Source organism: Hypoxylon trugodes (assembly GCF_022578975.1).
Source record: "Hypoxylon trugodes strain CBS 135444 unplaced genomic scaffold F4822scaffold_3, whole genome shotgun sequence".
NCBI lineage: Eukaryota > Fungi > Ascomycota > Sordariomycetes > Xylariales > Hypoxylaceae > Hypoxylon > Hypoxylon trugodes.
In genome coordinates this window covers 1,516,547-1,533,951 of record NW_026250018.1, presented here as the reverse complement: position 1 = coordinate 1,533,951, position 17,405 = coordinate 1,516,547, and the positions used below count along the sequence as shown (strand labels likewise).

General features: G+C 46.8%; 5 protein-coding genes across 5 annotated transcripts; 2 read left to right on the top strand and 3 right to left on the bottom strand.

The window, feature by feature from the left end:
• Positions 1–903: 903 nt before the first annotated feature.
• Positions 904–3,146, bottom strand: F4822DRAFT_167938 (WD domain-containing protein). Its single transcript, XM_051453243.1, has 4 exons — positions 2,254–3,146; positions 1,784–2,187; positions 1,250–1,730; positions 904–1,199 (listed from the first exon to the last, which is right to left on the bottom strand). Exons 1-4 carry the CDS (start codon positions 2,900–2,902, stop codon positions 1,051–1,053), a joined length of 1,683 nt encoding a protein of 560 aa, XP_051316724.1. The 5' UTR covers positions 2,903–3,146; the 3' UTR covers positions 904–1,050.
• Positions 3,147–5,351: 2,205 nt separating this feature from the next.
• Positions 5,352–7,657, bottom strand: F4822DRAFT_436565 (acetoacetyl-coenzyme A synthetase; the record flags this gene model as incomplete). The annotated part of the gene is made up of 5 exons (XM_051462319.1): positions 5,352–5,510; positions 5,566–6,165; positions 6,216–6,932; positions 6,984–7,496; positions 7,553–7,657. 5 exons carry the CDS (start codon positions 7,655–7,657, stop codon positions 5,352–5,354), a joined length of 2,094 nt encoding a protein of 697 aa, XP_051316723.1.
• Positions 7,658–8,966: 1,309 nt separating this feature from the next.
• F4822DRAFT_394966 (uncharacterized protein) lies at positions 8,967–11,644 on the top strand. The gene is made up of 8 exons (XM_051457400.1): positions 8,967–9,601; positions 9,649–9,748; positions 9,800–9,963; positions 10,023–10,175; positions 10,227–10,444; positions 10,501–10,533; positions 10,586–10,716; positions 10,772–11,644. The coding sequence occupies exons 1-8, from the start codon at positions 9,226–9,228 to the stop codon at positions 11,589–11,591; spliced, it is 1,995 nt and encodes a 664-aa protein (XP_051316722.1). The 5' UTR covers positions 8,967–9,225; the 3' UTR covers positions 11,592–11,644.
• A 126-nt stretch (positions 11,645–11,770) lies between these two features.
• F4822DRAFT_167799 (phosphoserine aminotransferase-like protein) lies at positions 11,771–13,452 on the bottom strand. Its single transcript, XM_051453241.1, has 3 exons — positions 12,433–13,452; positions 12,187–12,379; positions 11,771–12,126 (listed from the first exon to the last, which is right to left on the bottom strand). The coding sequence occupies exons 1-3, from the start codon at positions 13,353–13,355 to the stop codon at positions 11,950–11,952; spliced, it is 1,293 nt and encodes a 430-aa protein (XP_051316721.1). The 5' UTR covers positions 13,356–13,452; the 3' UTR covers positions 11,771–11,949.
• Positions 13,453–14,962: 1,510 nt separating this feature from the next.
• F4822DRAFT_167743 (NAD(P)-binding protein) lies at positions 14,963–17,066 on the top strand. Its single transcript, XM_051453239.1, has 2 exons — positions 14,963–15,854; positions 15,969–17,066. Exons 1-2 carry the CDS (start codon positions 15,515–15,517, stop codon positions 16,724–16,726), a joined length of 1,098 nt encoding a protein of 365 aa, XP_051316720.1. The 5' UTR covers positions 14,963–15,514; the 3' UTR covers positions 16,727–17,066.
• Positions 17,067–17,405: the final 339 nt, after the last annotated feature.

The following is a 17,405-nucleotide window of genomic DNA, read 5'->3' as shown; positions in this document are numbered from 1 at the left end:
CAGGTTAGGAAACTAGAAACAATTCATTTATCGAAATCGCCAGGCCAGGCGCAATGCCGGTGGCACTTGACTGCAACCTTACAGGAGTACATTACAGTACAAGAGGTACCTAGGTACCTTACGTAGTACCCACTATCCCCTAGCCTTATCCCCGTTCCATTGAGCCACATGAAGCATGTGACTAGGCCCAAGCTTAGACCAACGTCAGCCCAATGAGCTATACCCAATTGTGGCTCACGCATCTCTTAAGCTATACTTACTAGCCACACCTATGATTTAACGATATCTACAAGCGATTAGGAGCCATATATTAATGTTGTTGCCTGGATAGGCGTGCGTCAGCTCTTTGCCCAAGATTACGACAGCTTGCTTATTTACATATTTTCCAGTAAAATTAAGTCCATCTATGGTCAACTGATTCATGGGAGGAATGCCAAATTAAAAGATGCCTTACTAGTATCTCGTAAGCCCGTATAGTGGATTATCACGGAGCTAAGCACGCAAGATGTAGTTTGTATTTGAATGGCTTATTCGCTTTGCTGTCAACAGGATATATTACCTCGTGGAAGCAAGCTATAGTCTTCGCTGCAATGGGTTCAGTACGAGAAGAGACATCTTCGCATAGCCCCAAGGATATACAATGGCCATTTCCTGGCTCTCGGCTCTATGATATGAATGGCAAAAAAAGGACACAATAGACACCCCCCTTGCATGTCTCTGAAGACAGAAGCCATTCTGTGCTATCAATACACTCATTATACGACTATACACGCCGCTAGGATTATGCCTCTTGTATGTAGTCGCTCCTAGCCCATGTGGAGTCGCGCGAGTCCGGAGCTGAGAAGCGCCATGCTACCGTCATCCAAGTACGCCGGGTCCATGCAAGTACTGTACCGGAAAATCAGAAATTTGAATTATAACCTAGTTGTGCTTCATGAAGCAGAACCACCAACTCCCCGGTTGACCTCGCGGTGAGAACGTATCCAGTCGTTATTTGACCATCTAAAACTAGTTAATACTCCAAATTAGAAATCGTATTTCATATAAAACTTACATCTTAATTTTGCCATCATCACCGCATGAGGCAAACAAGCATGGGTCTGTCGGGCTCCACGATACAGAATTACACCCAGGAATGTGTCCGTTAAGCTTCTCCACGAGTTGAGCACTGGTCTTGTGCCAGATGTTGATGGAACCGTCTGTTAGTCAGATTAGCCACGATCTAGCGCCTTCATTGAAATATGCTTACCTTCGCTACCACTAATTACGAAGCTTTCATCGGCTCCTCCAAACGTACTCCTGATCATGAAATTTTCGCTAGTGAAGCCGGTATAACTCTGAACTGGCTCGCGTAGCACTAAATCGATAAGCTGCGCGATGCCAGTGCTTTGATTTACCAGCAGGTGCCGCGAGTTCTGGCTAATGGTGATCGAAGTCACCTTGACCTGTAAGTTCATCTGATATTCCAGTTCCCGAGTGATAAAGTTGTAGACGTGAATATTGCTTCCTCCATCTGAAGCCACAAGCCAGTGTCCATCTGGCGAAATAGCCAGGCCTTCAACCCTGTGTTGGTTATTCCAGTCGTATATTCTCTCGCCAGAAAGATTCCACTGGACGAGACTATCACTTTTATCAAGTGCGCCGGTGACGAATGTCTGACTATCTGCTGCCCATACACAACTAGTGACAGGCTCCTGACATCGTTCTAGTTTCCGTAGACAAGTGCCGGTCTACATTCATTAGCAACGGTTACAAAGGACTTAAATTTTTTAAAAAAACTCACATTCACATCCCAGAGTCTTGCGTGTCGGTCTTGGCAACATGTAACAAGCATAGAATCGTCCCAGCTCCATGCTACATTACCAACCCCACTTTCATGATCTTTAAGAACGTGAAGTGGCTTGAAGGTTGGAACATCCCAGATGATAACCTGTTTACCTTGACCACAACTTGCTAATTTTCTACCGTCGTGGGAAAACATAATTTGCCAGACTTGATCGTCATGTTCGTCGAGTTCGGTAACGTTTTCGGTTGGAAATCGTCGTCGGTCACACACGTGATCTGCGTATAGGGACGGAGACGTGGCGCTAGAATGCCAAAGACAACCCCCAATCTGATTCGCTTTAACTTGGTGTAGTAATATTGCCAGACGGTGCTCTGGAAGCATGACTGATGGGGAGATGCATTCTAGATGTGAAGATTAGTAAAATGTGCAAGTTAAGATGGGCATATTAAATATAATCGCAAACTCACTTGATAGTTGCGACAGTAAAATATGTCTCGACTCTCCGTGTGCTCCATCCCATTCCGCTTTGGATTTCAGATCCTCTGCCTTCTGGCACATAAGTAGGCTAGAGAGGAAATGAAGCTTTTGAGTGTCTTGATATAGTGGGGTGAGTTCGGTTCTGAGCGTATGTAAGGCACGCGCAGTTTCGTGTTGCTCCAGGAGCTCTAAGAATTTCTGTTGCCGTATCCAAAACCTCATTATCTGTCTGTCTGCACCATTCGCTAACACCAACCCGTTGCCGTTTTCACCATTCCGATCGCCAGATGAGGATGCTGCGCCCGCAAGTAGCTCTTCTGCTTGGGACCAGTCTCCCTTGAGTATAGCATTTCTGAAAGCAGCCACCATCGGACTTTCTAATTCATACCCACTCTCCTGGCTGACACTCTGCGCTGCAGACTGATAGCCCATATCCGAAAGAGCTTGTATTAATAATCTAGTCACTTCTTCACGATCGTGACCAAGGTATGTCTCTAATACCTTGGCCCTCGAGCCATTGACTGACTTTCCCGTTCCATTTGCGGCGCCTGGCGCAGCGGGTCGTTGATGTGATTTTCCATTGGCGTACGGCCTCGAAGTGCCATTAGATGCTACTTGCCGGTCTGTATCCGCTAACATGGTACTATCGGCGCGTCTGCGTTTTCTTCTTGGATTATCAGAGGGGACAATGTGGGAAGTAGGACCCCCCGAAAGCTCCGAGTAGGAGCCGGCGAGGTCGCTGTCGTCGTTGCCGTCCTCCGAATCCCTTTGCCTCCGTCCTAAAACTTGGCGTTGCGTAGAAGACGTAGCAGGTATGGTCTCAGAGACGGGCGGCGGACTATGGTTGGTTTGATCCGCAAGGGGTCGGCTTGCGGCGGGGGCTGAGAGAACAGTGTTGGAAGAAGATCGAGGGTTTTGCGGAATGGATGGGTGGTCGGAGGTGGATGGGGTGGATGGAAGTCGCTGGGGGTGTTGGTCTGCCACTTCGACTTCTTACTCGTCACCGCGGGCTGGAAATACCCGCAGTCTAGAAGGAACTGATGGAAGTTACAATGAAGTCGGCGGGAGGGATATGGGGATTACGCGGGATCGAACTCGAATATAGCCTTCAGTCGTTAGATAAATACCTAGGGTAATAAATAACGATGTCGATTTCGATGTCGAAGTTGATGTATGCGCAAGGTAGGTAATTGTAGTTGTAAGTTTGAATAAGAAAAGAGCGGTTGAGAGTCGTGGTGGTTATTATTAAGCTTGAATGACAGCTTTCGGTATGGATGTCCCGACGAAATAGCTGACCTCATGTCAGGTGGACCATAAACCTAAGAAGGAACCTAAGCTGCTAGGTTAATCGAGAAGACGTTTATTAGAGATCTGGAGTTGCCAGAAGAGTATCTCCAAGTTTCCCTGTGTCCGAGTGATGGATTATGTCTACATCGAAGCACATATATGACGTGATTAGTATGCTTGAGAAAGGTAACGGGCACGAGTCTAACTAGATCGATTGTATATGGGGCAGGTTCGAGTTTAGACAATACATAGGAAGTTTGATGGGCCGGAGTCGAAAGGTCGTCGTTTCTAAGAGCTTGTCTTCAACGACGACAGTACGGTCCAGATGTCCCCAAGGTAGAGAGGTTGTAGTAGGCATGCAGTAGGTAAATAGGTTAGGTAGGCCAGGTACATACATACGTTGTGTAGTAAGGGTAATGTATATGTGTGGCAATCCATACATAAGGATTTGATGAATGAAATGAATGAATGTGGAAAGGGAATGCACTCGGCGCATCCACTACAAGATCCACTAACCTCTGCTTCCACTACTCGCAAGTGGATGCATAAGTACCTAGTCCGCCTAGCCTACCCCCCAAGTTTAAATAAGTCTAGGTACTGATGACCCTAAAAAGGCCCGTACTAATGCTACCTAGGTACTTTACATAAAGTGAGGGAAACGACTTGCGCTAAAGTACCACACGGTACACGTAGATGGGAAAGTGGATCCTAGTTACTGCATGGACCCATGAATGTTACATGTCTATTGCATTTTCCAATACTTAGCTGATAAGATGTCACGCATGCAGCAAGCTTCCTCGGGCTACGTACTGTAGGTACGGCAAGAGCGCTATCCCTATCGGGAGGATAGATTTTGATTGGTTCTCAGACTCCTAGCACGGTACCTATCGTTTTAAATCCATGCTACACCTACTCCAACATCTTCCGCCAACCATTTATTAAAGTAAACCTAAACACCTAAGTATCATAATAGAAAAGGCAAGCTGATGCTTGTATTACGCATGCTAATACATACATATCTTTCGATCGACACAAAAAACAATGCGCAATACTCTAAAGATAAGACCTAATTAAGCAGAGATTCTCTCCCGAATTAGGAGGGCTGGAGGGGTAAACTCGGTGATAACGATAGGTAACTGAACCCTCCCATTCCTCATTCCAAGGTTCTTAATCCCGTCCCCTCTCCACATCCATGGATGCAATGCTAGGCGCCGATAACTTACACGTATCTACATATACCTAAACCTACCTGGGTATATAAGATCAAGTAACTTATGACAGCTGGGCGGCGCCTATATGTAAGAGGCTTTTCCTTTTTCTGTTTCGGTTGGAGCTGAAAAAAGGAACTTGACTTCCCGCATGAAGAGCTGACTTGGTTCAAAATGTGCACGTGTCCATCGATCTCCCGCCATCACTTTCCCCTTCAGGGGTTTCTTTCATTCGCATTGTTTTCCGGATTTGTCCCTACCTATCTAGGTACATACCTAGCGATGTACTTGGGCCTCTAGGTCGGGTACGTAGGTACTTTATCTCCTGGATTTTCCTCCCAGACTCGCATATTTTGTTTCACTTTCAACAGACACAATTCGACAATATAATGGGGCTAGTAACAGTGAGGTAATATCACCTTGCCCAAAATACAAGATTTTATGGCAGACACTATATCGTGATATTGAACCGGTTTACCAAAGAAATAACATGCTCCTATTTGTAGATCCTATAATTGTATAATCAAGCAAACGATAAGTACATAAGACTCGCCATTTAAATGCCTCTACAGTAATCCTTGTACCTTTCTGATCTACAATTTCTCTTTAGGTGTAACAAGTTCTTCTACCTTAGCAAACTGGTAGTAATAGTCTAAGCTCTTCGGGTTGAGCAACGTGCCACTCGGCTTAACGATTTGACCCGATACAATCTGCTTTACTGGCAACTCGACTTTCTTGAGATTGACCGTAGTCTATGTTTATATCAGCTTCGGGAAATTCTCTACTCTCAAAGATTCCTTCACTTACAGGTATTTCGGGGGTCTCAAATACGTATTTGGGCACGTGCCTCTTGGTCGTCTCGGTCTTGATGGCTTCTTTCACTTGGTTAACAAGTTTTTTGTCGAATTTATGACCCGGCCGCATTAGTAGGAATAGCATCACACTCTCATCGTTGTCATGAGGTCGCCTCTGTCCAACACAAATGGAATCGGCTATTTGATCGGCGAAATTCCTCTCAAGGACCGAATAGATCTCCGCAGAGCCGAAGCGCACTCCGCTGGGGTTGAGTACACCGTCAGCCCTCCCAAGGAAGGTAAGGTTCTTAGTAACAGGATGGAATACACAGAAATCGCCGTGTGCCCAAACGTGATCGAATCTAGCAAAGTAAGCGGAGTGAAATTTCGTCCCGGGCGCTGCTGGAGGCGTCTTGTCGCCCCATAGAAAGACCGGCACGTTTGGGAACGACTCGGTAGCCACAAGTTCTCCGGGTGTTCCATCTGGCACCTCTTTTCCCGGACCGGAGGGGAGGAGCGAGTCATATAAGGCTACTTCGACCCCCAGAGACGGCCCTTGCGTGCCGCCTACGTACACAGGAGACAGCGGGTTGCCTATCCCAAAACATCCAGCCTTGGATAAAGTTAGCCGTCAGTAATACTTCAGAATGGATCAAATCTTACAATATCAGTCCCACCTGATATATTACTCAAACGGACGTTTGGTGGGAAACCCTTATCGTAGAACCACTCGAATAGCTGGTTAGGAAGTACCATGCCTGTACTTGTTACCGCTTCTAGGCTCGATAAGTCTGTGATCTGTTTAGGCGAGATTCCCGCTCTGGAGACTTCATAGAACCACCGAGGGCTTGTCCCAAGTTTGGTGACCTTTTGGTCGCCAATCAACTTGATGAACGCCTGAAGATCGGGTTGGAAGGGCGACCCGTCATATAAAACTACTCTCCCGCCGAATAGTAGCTGGCCAACGCATACCAAGTACATGATCCAACCCGTCGTGGTATATTGGAGTGAGACGGTATCGGAGGAAGCGTCATCATGAAGACGGCCTTCTTTGCCGTAGTTGAGAATAATTCCGCCTACTGAATGAACTATCGCTTTGGGTATACCAGTGGTTCCTGAGGAGTAGCAAATGAGGAACGGGTCGTGAAAAGCAATGCGAGTGATTGGCGGGGGAGATGATGCGTTCCCTTTTTCAAGGAACGCATTTAAGGTCTGACTCTTGGGGATGTTGCTGATGTCCAATGCATCCTTGAAACGGCGAATCGAGACCAAACCCAAGAATTGGTCACAGTCTTTCATCCCAGAGACGACATCAGCCATCTTCTGGCGTAGGTCCACCCGTTTTCCATTATAAAGAGCCGCATCATCCATGAAGATATACTAGCATTGGTAAGTAAGCTGATAACAGAATAAGGAGGGATTTAGCCATACCCTGGGATTGACCTGGACTGTTCTCTGAAGTATTCCCTGAACACCCATATCAGTCGAGCTACTGCTGAAGATAGCGCCTAGCCATGTTGTCGCGAGGTAGATGACAAGAGTCTCAACGCTATTGGAACCAACAACGACTACTCGATCACCTCGCCTCACCCCACCATTGTATAAGGTGGAAGCGTAGAGGGCTGCAAGATTTCTAAGCGTAAGCCATGTAACATGCCTGACTTCTGATACGCCCTCTCGGACTTCTGTTATAGCAATCTTGGTATCTTCCTTTCCAACTTGGCCGTGGTGATCGGTAGAATCCGAGGAGCTCCGAGACCATAAAATGTTCTCGGCCCAATTAATTTGGACGCCCTCGAACCATCGCGGGATAGCGTCAATCGGTTTGCTTTCATCCACTACTTGCGTATAAGAGCCAGTATATATAATATTCAAGTAATCGAAGAGAGCAGCGTAAAAATCGGAACGCTTAGCAATGGAATACTGATACAAATCTTGAAATGTCTTGGAATACGTCAGCGGTGTCGCTGTCAGGCCCATTCCAGTAAGTCCGTTCTCACCTTGAGACCGAGATTGTGCTTTTTGTTTAGCACTTGCATGAATTCGTACATCTGTGTCTTTTTGGGATTCGGATGTTCCCAGAGTTTCCTCGGTATGGACGCCATCTTGTCACTGGCGGATTTCTATTCGTTCTCTGTTTAGATTAAGCTTCTGACAATATAAAAGAGATCAATCAGCTTAGAATAGCGCGAAAACGTATATGGTGGCTTTTTAGGATACAGACTTATTAATAAGAGTTTCCTTGAAGATGAAATATGATTATTTCCGACCAACAAGCTATAGTACGTACGTTACCATTTATATCTGTCCAGGTCACCTTTTAAGAAATTGACAAAAACCGGTGTGATGAGGAGGCTTGACCGGCGCCGTTCGAGTGCATATACAAGAAGGAAGCTTAGTAACACATCCCTTCTTGGGGGCGAGTAGCCAGCCAGCCAGCCAGCCACCAGCTACTACCCAGGTAGGTAAATGCTAGCGCCTCGGACACCGGATAGGTACCCTGCTACCCTACTAGCTCCCCGCACTTCCCCCAAGAAACTCCGCATTCTTAGGTGGGAAGCCGCGGTATAAACTTGAAGTACCTTGTCCCTTATCATCCTATTAGCGCTAAACTCTTCTTTCAGCTCTCCATCTCTTCCCACTACCAGAGGGGACCCTTCATGACATACTGGGCTTGCAGCAAAGTTGTTCAATTAATCTGGATACTGACGGACACGCACGGATGCCTCGGGACCGTATCACCTCTTACGTCGATTCCTAAACGATGTAAGCAGGCATTACTATCAAATACTACACGGCGCCGGATGCAGTGCGACTAAGAATATGATCGGGAGTCCACTTCGGATGCTTCACTCAAGGATCTATGACGAGATCATGCTTCTCCCGGTCTCCGTAAATAACAAATGAATAATCAAAGATAAAATGATACTTTGAAGCTTATGAATACACCCAAGCATTCACTTGAGAAAAAAAAATGACATGTAAGTTTTCTTCCTGGATAAGAGAGGAGTTATCGCGGGTTATAAAACTAAAGGTGTAGGTAAGTTGTCACCGTGTTAGCTAACCATTAATTAATGGAGATATAGGTTCCCTTATAAAACAAATGAATACTAATGCGATCGAAAATTGGGGTGACACTCGTATCTAACAGTATCGCGATGATGTCGCATTAACAATTAACTACCAACTCTAAGTCAATTTAATATGTAGCAGCGAGTCTCACCTAGGTACTGATGAGCCTAGCTATTTGCTAAGCTTGCTGGTGGTTTAAACCGTGGGGCGCTCGTCGCATTAATCCAGACCGAGTCGGTGAAATCATTGATCTACCCTCCTAGGTACCCTACATACTTCAAGTATAGAGCCTACACACCTAGCTAGCTCTGTGCGATTTAGACGTCTATTGGTGGGGTTTTTAAGGAGGAGTTCATCTGTGATATTAGCCGCGAGAGCTCTATCACCCCACAAACCCCAAAGGACCCCTCATATTCGCATCATGAAGATGGATGAAGTGATACCCCACGTACCTACGTAGGTAGGTAGGTAGGTTAACAGAAGTAGGCCGAGGAACAAAGTAGGTTGAATTCTCGTTTTTCTACTCTCCTTCTTTCCAAGTCCTGTCATTCTATCCTTAAACTAGGTTGTTTGGCTTGTTAGTCCACTTTCGGGATTCACAATGGAGCCGAAGACTGGCCTCGTCCTAGGCTACAATGGGATTCACCCCTTTTCTAAGGTGAAAATTACCGATCGTGCCTCCGTCCAAGAGCTCCTGAAAGCCCTCCTCGACCCTCTTGAACCGTTCTTCTCCCCACAGAAAGCTAGAGTAAAATGCCCTGGCGCCACTGCCGTCCGATTTGACCAAACTGCTTCAGAGGTAGAAGGTATCTGTCGACCACTCTGGGGTCTAGCTTGCCTTCTGGCAGGAGGTGGCGAATACCATGGAGCAGAATGGTGGATTCAGGGGATCAAGTCAGGCACTGACCCTGAAAACCCCGAATACTGGGGATATCCCAGAGACAACGACCAGAGGATGGTAGAAATGTGCCCTCTTGGTACGATACTACACCAAAAAATAAGACGTTAGCTTATCTGTAAATAGGCTATGCACTGGCCGTCGCCCCTACTATTTGGCAATCCCTAAATGAAAAGGAGCGAGAAAATGTCGAGAACTGGTTGGGTAACTCTATCAACGAAAAAAAGTAAATACACTCCAACGTATTACCGAAGGCATGGAACTAATAGTAGGATAGCATGCCCAATACCAATTGGCTCTGGTTTCGTGTCTTCGCCAACCTTGGTTTGAAAAAGAACGGAGGGAAGTTCTCCCAGGGGCGACTAGACCGTGATATTGAGCACCTCAACACTTTCTACCGCGGCGGTGGTTGGTCTAATGATGGGCCGGAGGGCATCCACCGTAAGTTATAATCCCACCTCCTATTAAAGAGACAGGACTCTGATCGCAAAATCTGGCAGAGATGGACTACTATTCCTCAAGTTTCGCCATCCACTTCCTGCAGCTGCTCTACGCTAAACTAGCCGGTGAGGATGAACCGGCACGAGCTGAAGAATTCAAGAAGCGTGCTCAGACAGTCGCCCTCGACTTGATTCACTATTATGATGACGAAGGTAAGCTCACTATGCGACCGAAAAACTTCATATCCTAACACTTCCAATTAGGCCGTTCTATCCCCTTCGGTCGTAGTGTGGGCTACCGATTCGCGATGGTATCCTTCTGGGGTGCCCTAGCTTACGCTGGAGTCGAACTTCCTGAACCTCTTACATGGGGAATAGTTAAGGGTATAGTCCTTCGTCACCTACGATGGTGGCAGACACAACCCGACATCTGGAGTCCAAGTGGAACACTAACCATTGGGTATTCTTACCCAAATATGTACGTAAGTAAATGGAACCCCTTCATACGAATTTGGAAACTTCGCTCACGACAACTTAGATGGCAGAGAATTACAACAGCCCTGGTAGCCCGGTATGTTATCCCCCCTTTTTATGCTACATCTATAAACTAACCGCCGTCAAAGTACTGGGCTTGTCTAGCGTTTATCTGCCTCGCCGTACCCGCAGACCACCCATTCTGGACCTCTGAAGAGCAGCTCCCTGGTGACCTAATCCCCAGGGTCAAGGAACTACCACACCCAGGTCACATCGCAAGGTAGGCCTCCCTCATCTCCATCCCTTTTTAACAAATTACTAATCCCATCCACCAGCTATCTTGGCAACCACTGCATGCTCCTCTCCTCCGGCCAAGCCTGTAGCTACCCTATGAAAGGCACCCACGCCAAATACGGCTGTTTCGCATACAGCAGCGCATACGCATACTCCGTACCCCCAGGGCTCTTCACACTAGAACAATACGCTCTAGCCTCTCAACTCGGGTTCTCTGACGACGGCGGGGAATACTGGAAAACACGTAGAAAGTCCGAATACGCAGGTCTCGAACACCGCGGCGACGCCAAAACACCTGTGCTGGTCTCAATCTGGCGTCCGTTCCCAGATGTCGTGGTTAAAACTACACTCATCCCACCCGACCCCACGACGCCGAATTGGCATCTAAGGGTTCATAGAATTGAGGCTGGGAGACAGGTTATGACGGCTGATGGCGCGTTTGCGATTTGTAATCAGAGGGCGAGAGATGGACGGTATTTGGATCCGTATGATCCGAAGACGGGGGAGGGCACGTTTCCAAGGATTATTGGGAATTATGATCTTGAGACGCCTGAGGGTTGGTCTAAAGGCCATGAAGGCGCGTTTGCGGCGTCGAAGGGTGCGGTGGGGATTAAGGCGTTAGAGACGGGCGTGCAGCGTGCCGCGAATTTGGTGAATGCGGATCCGAATTCGAATCTTGTGGAGAGCCGGACTGTGATTCCGACGCTGCAGCATACGATTAAGAAAGGTGAGACTGTGTGGTATGTCTCCGCTATCTATGCGAAGCCCGAGGGCGAGGGTATTCCGCGCCAGAGCTATCTTGACGGGTGGGAGAAACCGCCACAGATTCCAGCTTGGTTGGAAGCTGAGATAGAAGTCTAGGCTTTATCTTCAGGGGGATTACGATAAAACGATCACTGCAGCAAATTGGGAGATTGTAAATATTGATGCCTAGATGAATAATATATCACTTTGTCTACCTGCGTAAGATTTCTATAGTTGAATTTTCTTTTTGATGTGACGATCTAACCGCCATGTTGAATGCTGTGTATACGCACTCCCCCCTTTTGCCATACCCTACGGTATGGATGCACCCAACGCCAAATCAAACCTGTTCGCCACACCTTTCATGCCAGAATAACTACTGCTACCACGGAATATGCCCATTTTATTTAGGCTTGTGATTGAACTAAGATCGCACAGTGAGAAATGTGTACTACCGTTCCGCGGCTGTCCATTTTCATGACTGGGCAAATTTAATTATAAATTCGGCAAGCTTCTGGGCTCCCTCGGGTGGAATCGAATTATAATTGGAAGCGCGAATACCTCCGACACTTCGGTGGCCCTTCAGGCCAGTAAGTCCCTGGGCCGTAGCGCTTTTTAGGAAATTGGCTTCTGCGCTGTCCGTATCACCGCCCTAATGCTGACGTCAGTGGGGTTTCACAAGGACATACGTTAAAAATCAATAAGTACTCACTTTTGTGACACGGAAACAGATATTCATCCTAGAGCGCACCGACTTATCTGGCACGATTCTGTAGACATCGGGGTGCGCCTCAAGGGCTTTGTAAATGAGTTCCGCTTTCTGGTTGGCGACCGCTTGTTGGCCATCTACCTTGTCTGGGAAAGTGACAAGTAGCTTCTTGAGGACCTGGCCAGCAATGAATACACTGCATTATAATGTTAGGCAAAATACATAATAATTATAAGTAGGTATTCATACTCAAATATGCTAAGTGTGTTGTACAAGCTGTTGTTCTTAGCAATAGTTTCGTAAGAGAAGATGATAGGAGGAACCGGAAGACCGAGTTTCCTCAGTAAAGCTGGAGAGGGTTGCGGGCACGCTGGAGGAAGTAAGTCTTTTTTGATAATGACTACAGTCACTCCGGTTGAGCCAAGGTTTTTCTGTGCGCCAAAGAAAATAGCCGAAAAGTTTTCGACCGGGATTCGCCTTGATAGGATGTTTGATGACATGTCCGCGACGACGATAGGGCGAACACCATTCGAGTCAGGGCCTAAAGCATCAGGAAAATTCGGAAATTCGACACCATCTACTGTCTCATTATCGCAGTAGTAAACCATGGCGGGGTTTTTAGAAAGCTTCCATGTGCTCTCATCTGGAATCTTGCCAAATTTTCCCTGGTTCACAGTTCGAGAATCCGTCACCAAATTGGCGTACTCCGGGCCCAATATGCGACCAGCTTCTTGGTAGGCCTTTAAAGACCAACCGCCTGTTACTAGGTAGTCTAGCTTCAGCTCAGTATCAACTGCTTTCTTCAGTGCTGATACAAGCTCATCCTGGTTTGCTTCTTCCTCACTCTGAGCACCCGATTGTTTCAGGATCTCAGCCTTTTTTCGGGTTACCCAAGCGCCAACAAGGTTGTAGACGGTGGCGGAAAACTCGCCACTTCCACCACCTTGCATGAAGAGAACCTCATAGTTGTCGGGAATGCCAAGATAATTGGCCAAATCGGCCTTTGCCCCGTTAATTATATCGGCGGCATACTGAGAACGATGTGAGTGCTCAGCAATTCCTAGTCCGGTGTCGTTATAATTCAGGAGAGCTTTCGCGGCGTTTTCAAGCACGGCCGTCGGGAGCAATGCCGGACCGGCGCCGAAGTAAGTTATATCAGCCCGGGAGGGCATGTTCACGGACTTATAGATATGGCAAATTCTTCAAGAGATAAAGGATAAGTGCAAAGTAACACCAAGGTTTAAGATGTCAAAGATAAGGATGGGACGAATTATATTCAAGGTTATAAGGCTGAGTCACTTTGAAGTCTGACTGGATGAAAAGGTCTGAAGCTAAAGTACAGGCAAAGTCAATCTGACGGAGTCAATTAAACTGAAAATCTACAAGTGGGAGCAGCTGACAGCTCCGAGATAGATCGTATCTTTCCCCCGAGGTCGGAAGGACCGAGAGGGAAAAGAAATCGCGCTGTCGCTTCCCCAACGCCTACCTGTAGCTGTCCCATCTTACTAACCGCTAGTCTGGTAGAAATAGTCGGAGTCCTAAACATTTTGCGGGTCCAACTAAATTCTTCACCTGACAAGAAACATCATCCATCCATTGTCGTCGTAAGCTTTAACATAGGCAATATTACTACTCCTCCGTCATGACCCTCCGTATTTAGACGGCGTATCCAATATTCAATCTAAAATACATGACATACTTAACCTCAATATAGATCCACGAGTATATAAATTGCTTGCGCAAAGCATACCTACATTGCATAATAACATGTGCTTTTTACTACCCACCCTCTTTAGGTGCCCTCCTCCTTACCTATACCTAGTATACCTAGGTAGTGTGGATGGGGAAGGTCTTAACAAAATCCCGACTGGTGTCCGAACAAAATGATGTTAGCCAAGGTTTCCCCAGATTCGACTAAAGAAAAAGAGGGTACTGCCAACAAGGAAATACGATCATCTTTAACTCATGTATTGGGGTTGTCGTTGCATTGCATCGAGTGATGATCCGAGGTGGCTGCCGAATATTGACCTGACACTACAACCTCGGCGCGCAGTGAAGATCCCGCAGAACCCCAACTGGAAGGACAGCACCCGACAGGTCCAGTGGCGTCGCAGCGACGAGTCCTTTAATAGCCCTTTAATATTATTACTCAGGCATTACAGGGCATTACAGGCCCTACACGGGCGTGCCTGGCACATTGACACATTGATCCCTCATCTTTGGTAACAAACGGAATTTGCCCATGCCGAGCCTAGCTAGCTGTCCATCCTACGTTCTCGACCTTCATATTGACATTTTCTTTTTATTTCTTCTTATAGCCATTCATCGGGGCGGCTGTAGCTCGCGCGGTGGGGTCAATTATGTCCCTAGGGTTTCTTTTTGGCACCTTTTCGGGATCCGTCAACTGCCGGAAGAGGCACAGGGTAAAGACCGATTAAGGGAGTTAGAGGCGAGGTAAAGTGATCAATACAATACTTAGGTAGGCAGAAGGTAGGGAGGGCGTCACCGATAAAAAGATCTGTGTGTAGTCAGTTAGTTGTTAGTGTAATACGACTACCTACTATAACTGTACTCTTCAACTGTTCTAGGTATTAATCATTCTGTTCATGTTGGTGGTTCAATTGTTATAGATCCGTCGATCCTCCTCCTTCGATAACTTCCAACGTGAAGCGATCCTTCATCCCTTGTGGTGTCGAAAGTGAAAATACCTCTACAGCCAAAGAGAAACCAACTTTTAACCGCCTTCAGTTTTCTTTTCCCAGTTACGATCGATTGTGATTGTGGTATGTCGAATCGCTGGTAGATTCGGCGGTCCTCAGAGACGTCTTAGCTCTAACATAACTCGCTGATCCACTCGGAGCCTTGGAACGAACGGACGAACTACCTATCGCAGCGAGAGAAAAAGGGGATTAGAAAGTAGAGGAAGGAGACGAACAAGAGGTGGAAATGTCGGAGAGGAAGGCCGCCGAGTCTTCAGGCCCAGCACGACACTCGCATTCTGTCCCTGCAGCGTCTTTCCGTGCGTCAAGCTAAGCTACCTATTCTGTACCCTTTTTATTTTACCATTACCTTCCTTGTCTCCCTTACTAAGCTCTCATCGCTTCCTTTTCCCCTTCTGCTTTTCTACCACTACAGCAAGCAAAGCAAGACAAAGCAAGCCGCGACTTTACGCGAAACAATTAAGCCGAGGTTCCATCCGTGCGAAAAGCAAAGAAAAAAAAATTTCAATTGCATTTTACAAGCTATCTAGAACTACCTTTTCGCATTGAGATGCCAATTTCTATTTCCTGGGCTAGATGTTGTTGCTCGTTCGCAGCCGGAATCCCGACTAATGAATCGCATTGTAGCGACACACAATTCCCCGCGAACATGGTTCCTCACCTCGTCCCTGACCCCTCTGGCGGTGCGACTGATTCGGCAATTGCTCACCCATGGTGATTACGTCGTCGCCTGTCTGCCGCCGCAGGAGATCGAGCACGACGATCGCAGCGCCGAGTTCCGTGAGCTGGTCAACGAGTGTAAGAGCAATCGAAAGGACCGCGAGGGGTGGAAGGATCGCATTCGGAGTATACGTTGCGATGGCCGCGTCATGGGCCAATGTAGCGCTGCTGTCGCCGAGGCCAAGCATGTTTTTGGTCGCATAGATATTTTATTGTGCTGCACTTCTGAAGGTATGCAATTCCTCTTTTTCTTATGTGTAGATTGTGATTTCACATTTATATCCACATATATATACGTCATATACGAGACAGCGGAATTCTTACAAAATGTCTATAAATGAACAGCTATCGTTGGAACAGTAGAGGAACTATCTACATCACCAGCGACACAGAATCTAGTACGCGATCAATTCGAGACTATATTCTTTTCTCAAGTGAACTTCATCAAAGCTTCACTTCCGACATTTCGCGCACAACATACAGGTCACATCATGATCCTCACTAGCATCGGGGGCCACATAGGCACACCCGGAATGCCCATATACACAGCAGCGACCTGGGCGCTTGAGGGGTTTTGCGACTCACTGGCATATGAAGTGGCACCCTTCAACATCAAAGTAACCATCGTGCAGCCGCACAAGGAGATCCAATCTCTAACTAACAAAATTATCCTCTCGCCGTCGTTGCCATATTATGATAGCGAGAATAACCCAGCGCCTAGCGTTAGGGATATGCTTACGAATGTACTAAATTTGAATCCGGAAACGGCTGTCGAGCCCTCGGATACGGAAATTATTCAGAGATACCCGAAACTACCGTCTTCTTCTATGGACCGGTTAGTGGGTGAAACGGTGTATGCACTTACTGCAATTGGTGGGCACGAGAACCCGCCAGCGCGCCATATCGTGGGATTTGAGGGCGCTGAGGCTGTGAAGGAGAAATTGAAGACCGTGACTGAAGAGTTGGAGGATTTCGTTGAATCGAGTATCGCGGTCGATATTTTCGAGTCAGAGTTGAAGAGTGAAGCTACGCAAGGGAATAAAGTAAAGCCCGAGGGAAAACCTGAAGGAACTGGAGGTCCGGCGAGTACTACATCAACGTAGTAAAATTGTATATAGAGGGTTTGATATCATGGATATAACGATGTTAATGAATAGCGTTGATTTTTGTTTTCCATCTTATACCATATTTTCGCATTTCAAGACTGAAAATGCCAACAAGGTTAGGGGGGCACCTTAGGGACTAGAGCTACTAAGTTAGGGGTGAAGAGCGCTCAATTGAGCTCTAGCTCTAAGATTGTAGTATCTAGCGGGGGATACCTGCGTTTCAAGTTGTAAAGCACCAAAATTTTGCAATTTAATCCTTTTCGTATAGAGATACTGATACTTCACTCTGGAACCTGTAGTATAGTGCTTTTCAAATTAGATTAATGTTGAACTGTCGTTAGTTTGAAGTGAATGAAGAGGTACATGTCATTTATACTTAGGTGGGTTTGCTAAGGTACATACAGCTATCAACCCCAGACGCGATTAGCTCTTTTTGGATTATCCCTGTCTATTTACTCTATTTTAATTGGCCAGTAATTCATGGCGGCGCACGAGGCTCAGGAGCTGGGAACTTGGGCTTTGCATCGTCATTCCCGATTCCTCTTTCGAAAAAAGCATTACAGTCAGAATATAGTGGCATATTACCGAATATACCCATGATCTCGAGCTCAATTGCGCCGACCGCCATCTTACAAGTCTTTCACGTATTAGGACCGGATACGTACATGTTAAGCAC

Bases quoted from the DNA above. Each gene is read 5' to 3' on its own strand.
- F4822DRAFT_167743 (XM_051453239.1), top strand. From the start codon at position 15,515: ATGAATCGCATTGTAGCGACACACAATTCCCCGCGAACATGGTTCCTC. The intron at 15,855-15,968 runs GTATGCAATTCC...ATAAATGAACAG, and splicing joins ATTGTGCTGCACTTCTGAAG to CTATCGTTGGAACAGTAGAG.
- F4822DRAFT_394966 (XM_051457400.1), top strand. From the start codon at position 9,226: ATGGAGCCGAAGACTGGCCTCGTCCTAGGCTACAATGGGATTCACCCC. The intron at 9,749-9,799 runs GTAAATACACTC...ATAGTAGGATAG, and splicing joins AACTCTATCAACGAAAAAAA to CATGCCCAATACCAATTGGC. The intron at 10,717-10,771 runs GTAGGCCTCCCT...CCCATCCACCAG, and splicing joins CACCCAGGTCACATCGCAAG to CTATCTTGGCAACCACTGCA.
- F4822DRAFT_167799 (XM_051453241.1), bottom strand. From the start codon at position 13,355: ATGCCCTCCCGGGCTGATATAACTTACTTCGGCGCCGGTCCGGCATTG. The intron at 12,380-12,432 runs GTATGAATACCT...ATTATAATGCAG, and splicing joins AACACACTTAGCATATTTGA to TGTATTCATTGCTGGCCAGG. The intron at 12,127-12,186 runs GTGAGTACTTAT...CGTCAGCATTAG, and splicing joins TCTGTTTCCGTGTCACAAAA to GGCGGTGATACGGACAGCGC.
- F4822DRAFT_167938 (XM_051453243.1), bottom strand. From the start codon at position 2,902: ATGTTAGCGGATACAGACCGGCAAGTAGCATCTAATGGCACTTCGAGG. The intron at 1,731-1,783 runs GTGAGTTTTTTT...TAATGAATGTAG, and splicing joins CAAGACTCTGGGATGTGAAT to ACCGGCACTTGTCTACGGAA. The intron at 1,200-1,249 runs GTAAGCATATTT...TCTGACTAACAG, and splicing joins CGTAATTAGTGGTAGCGAAG to ACGGTTCCATCAACATCTGG.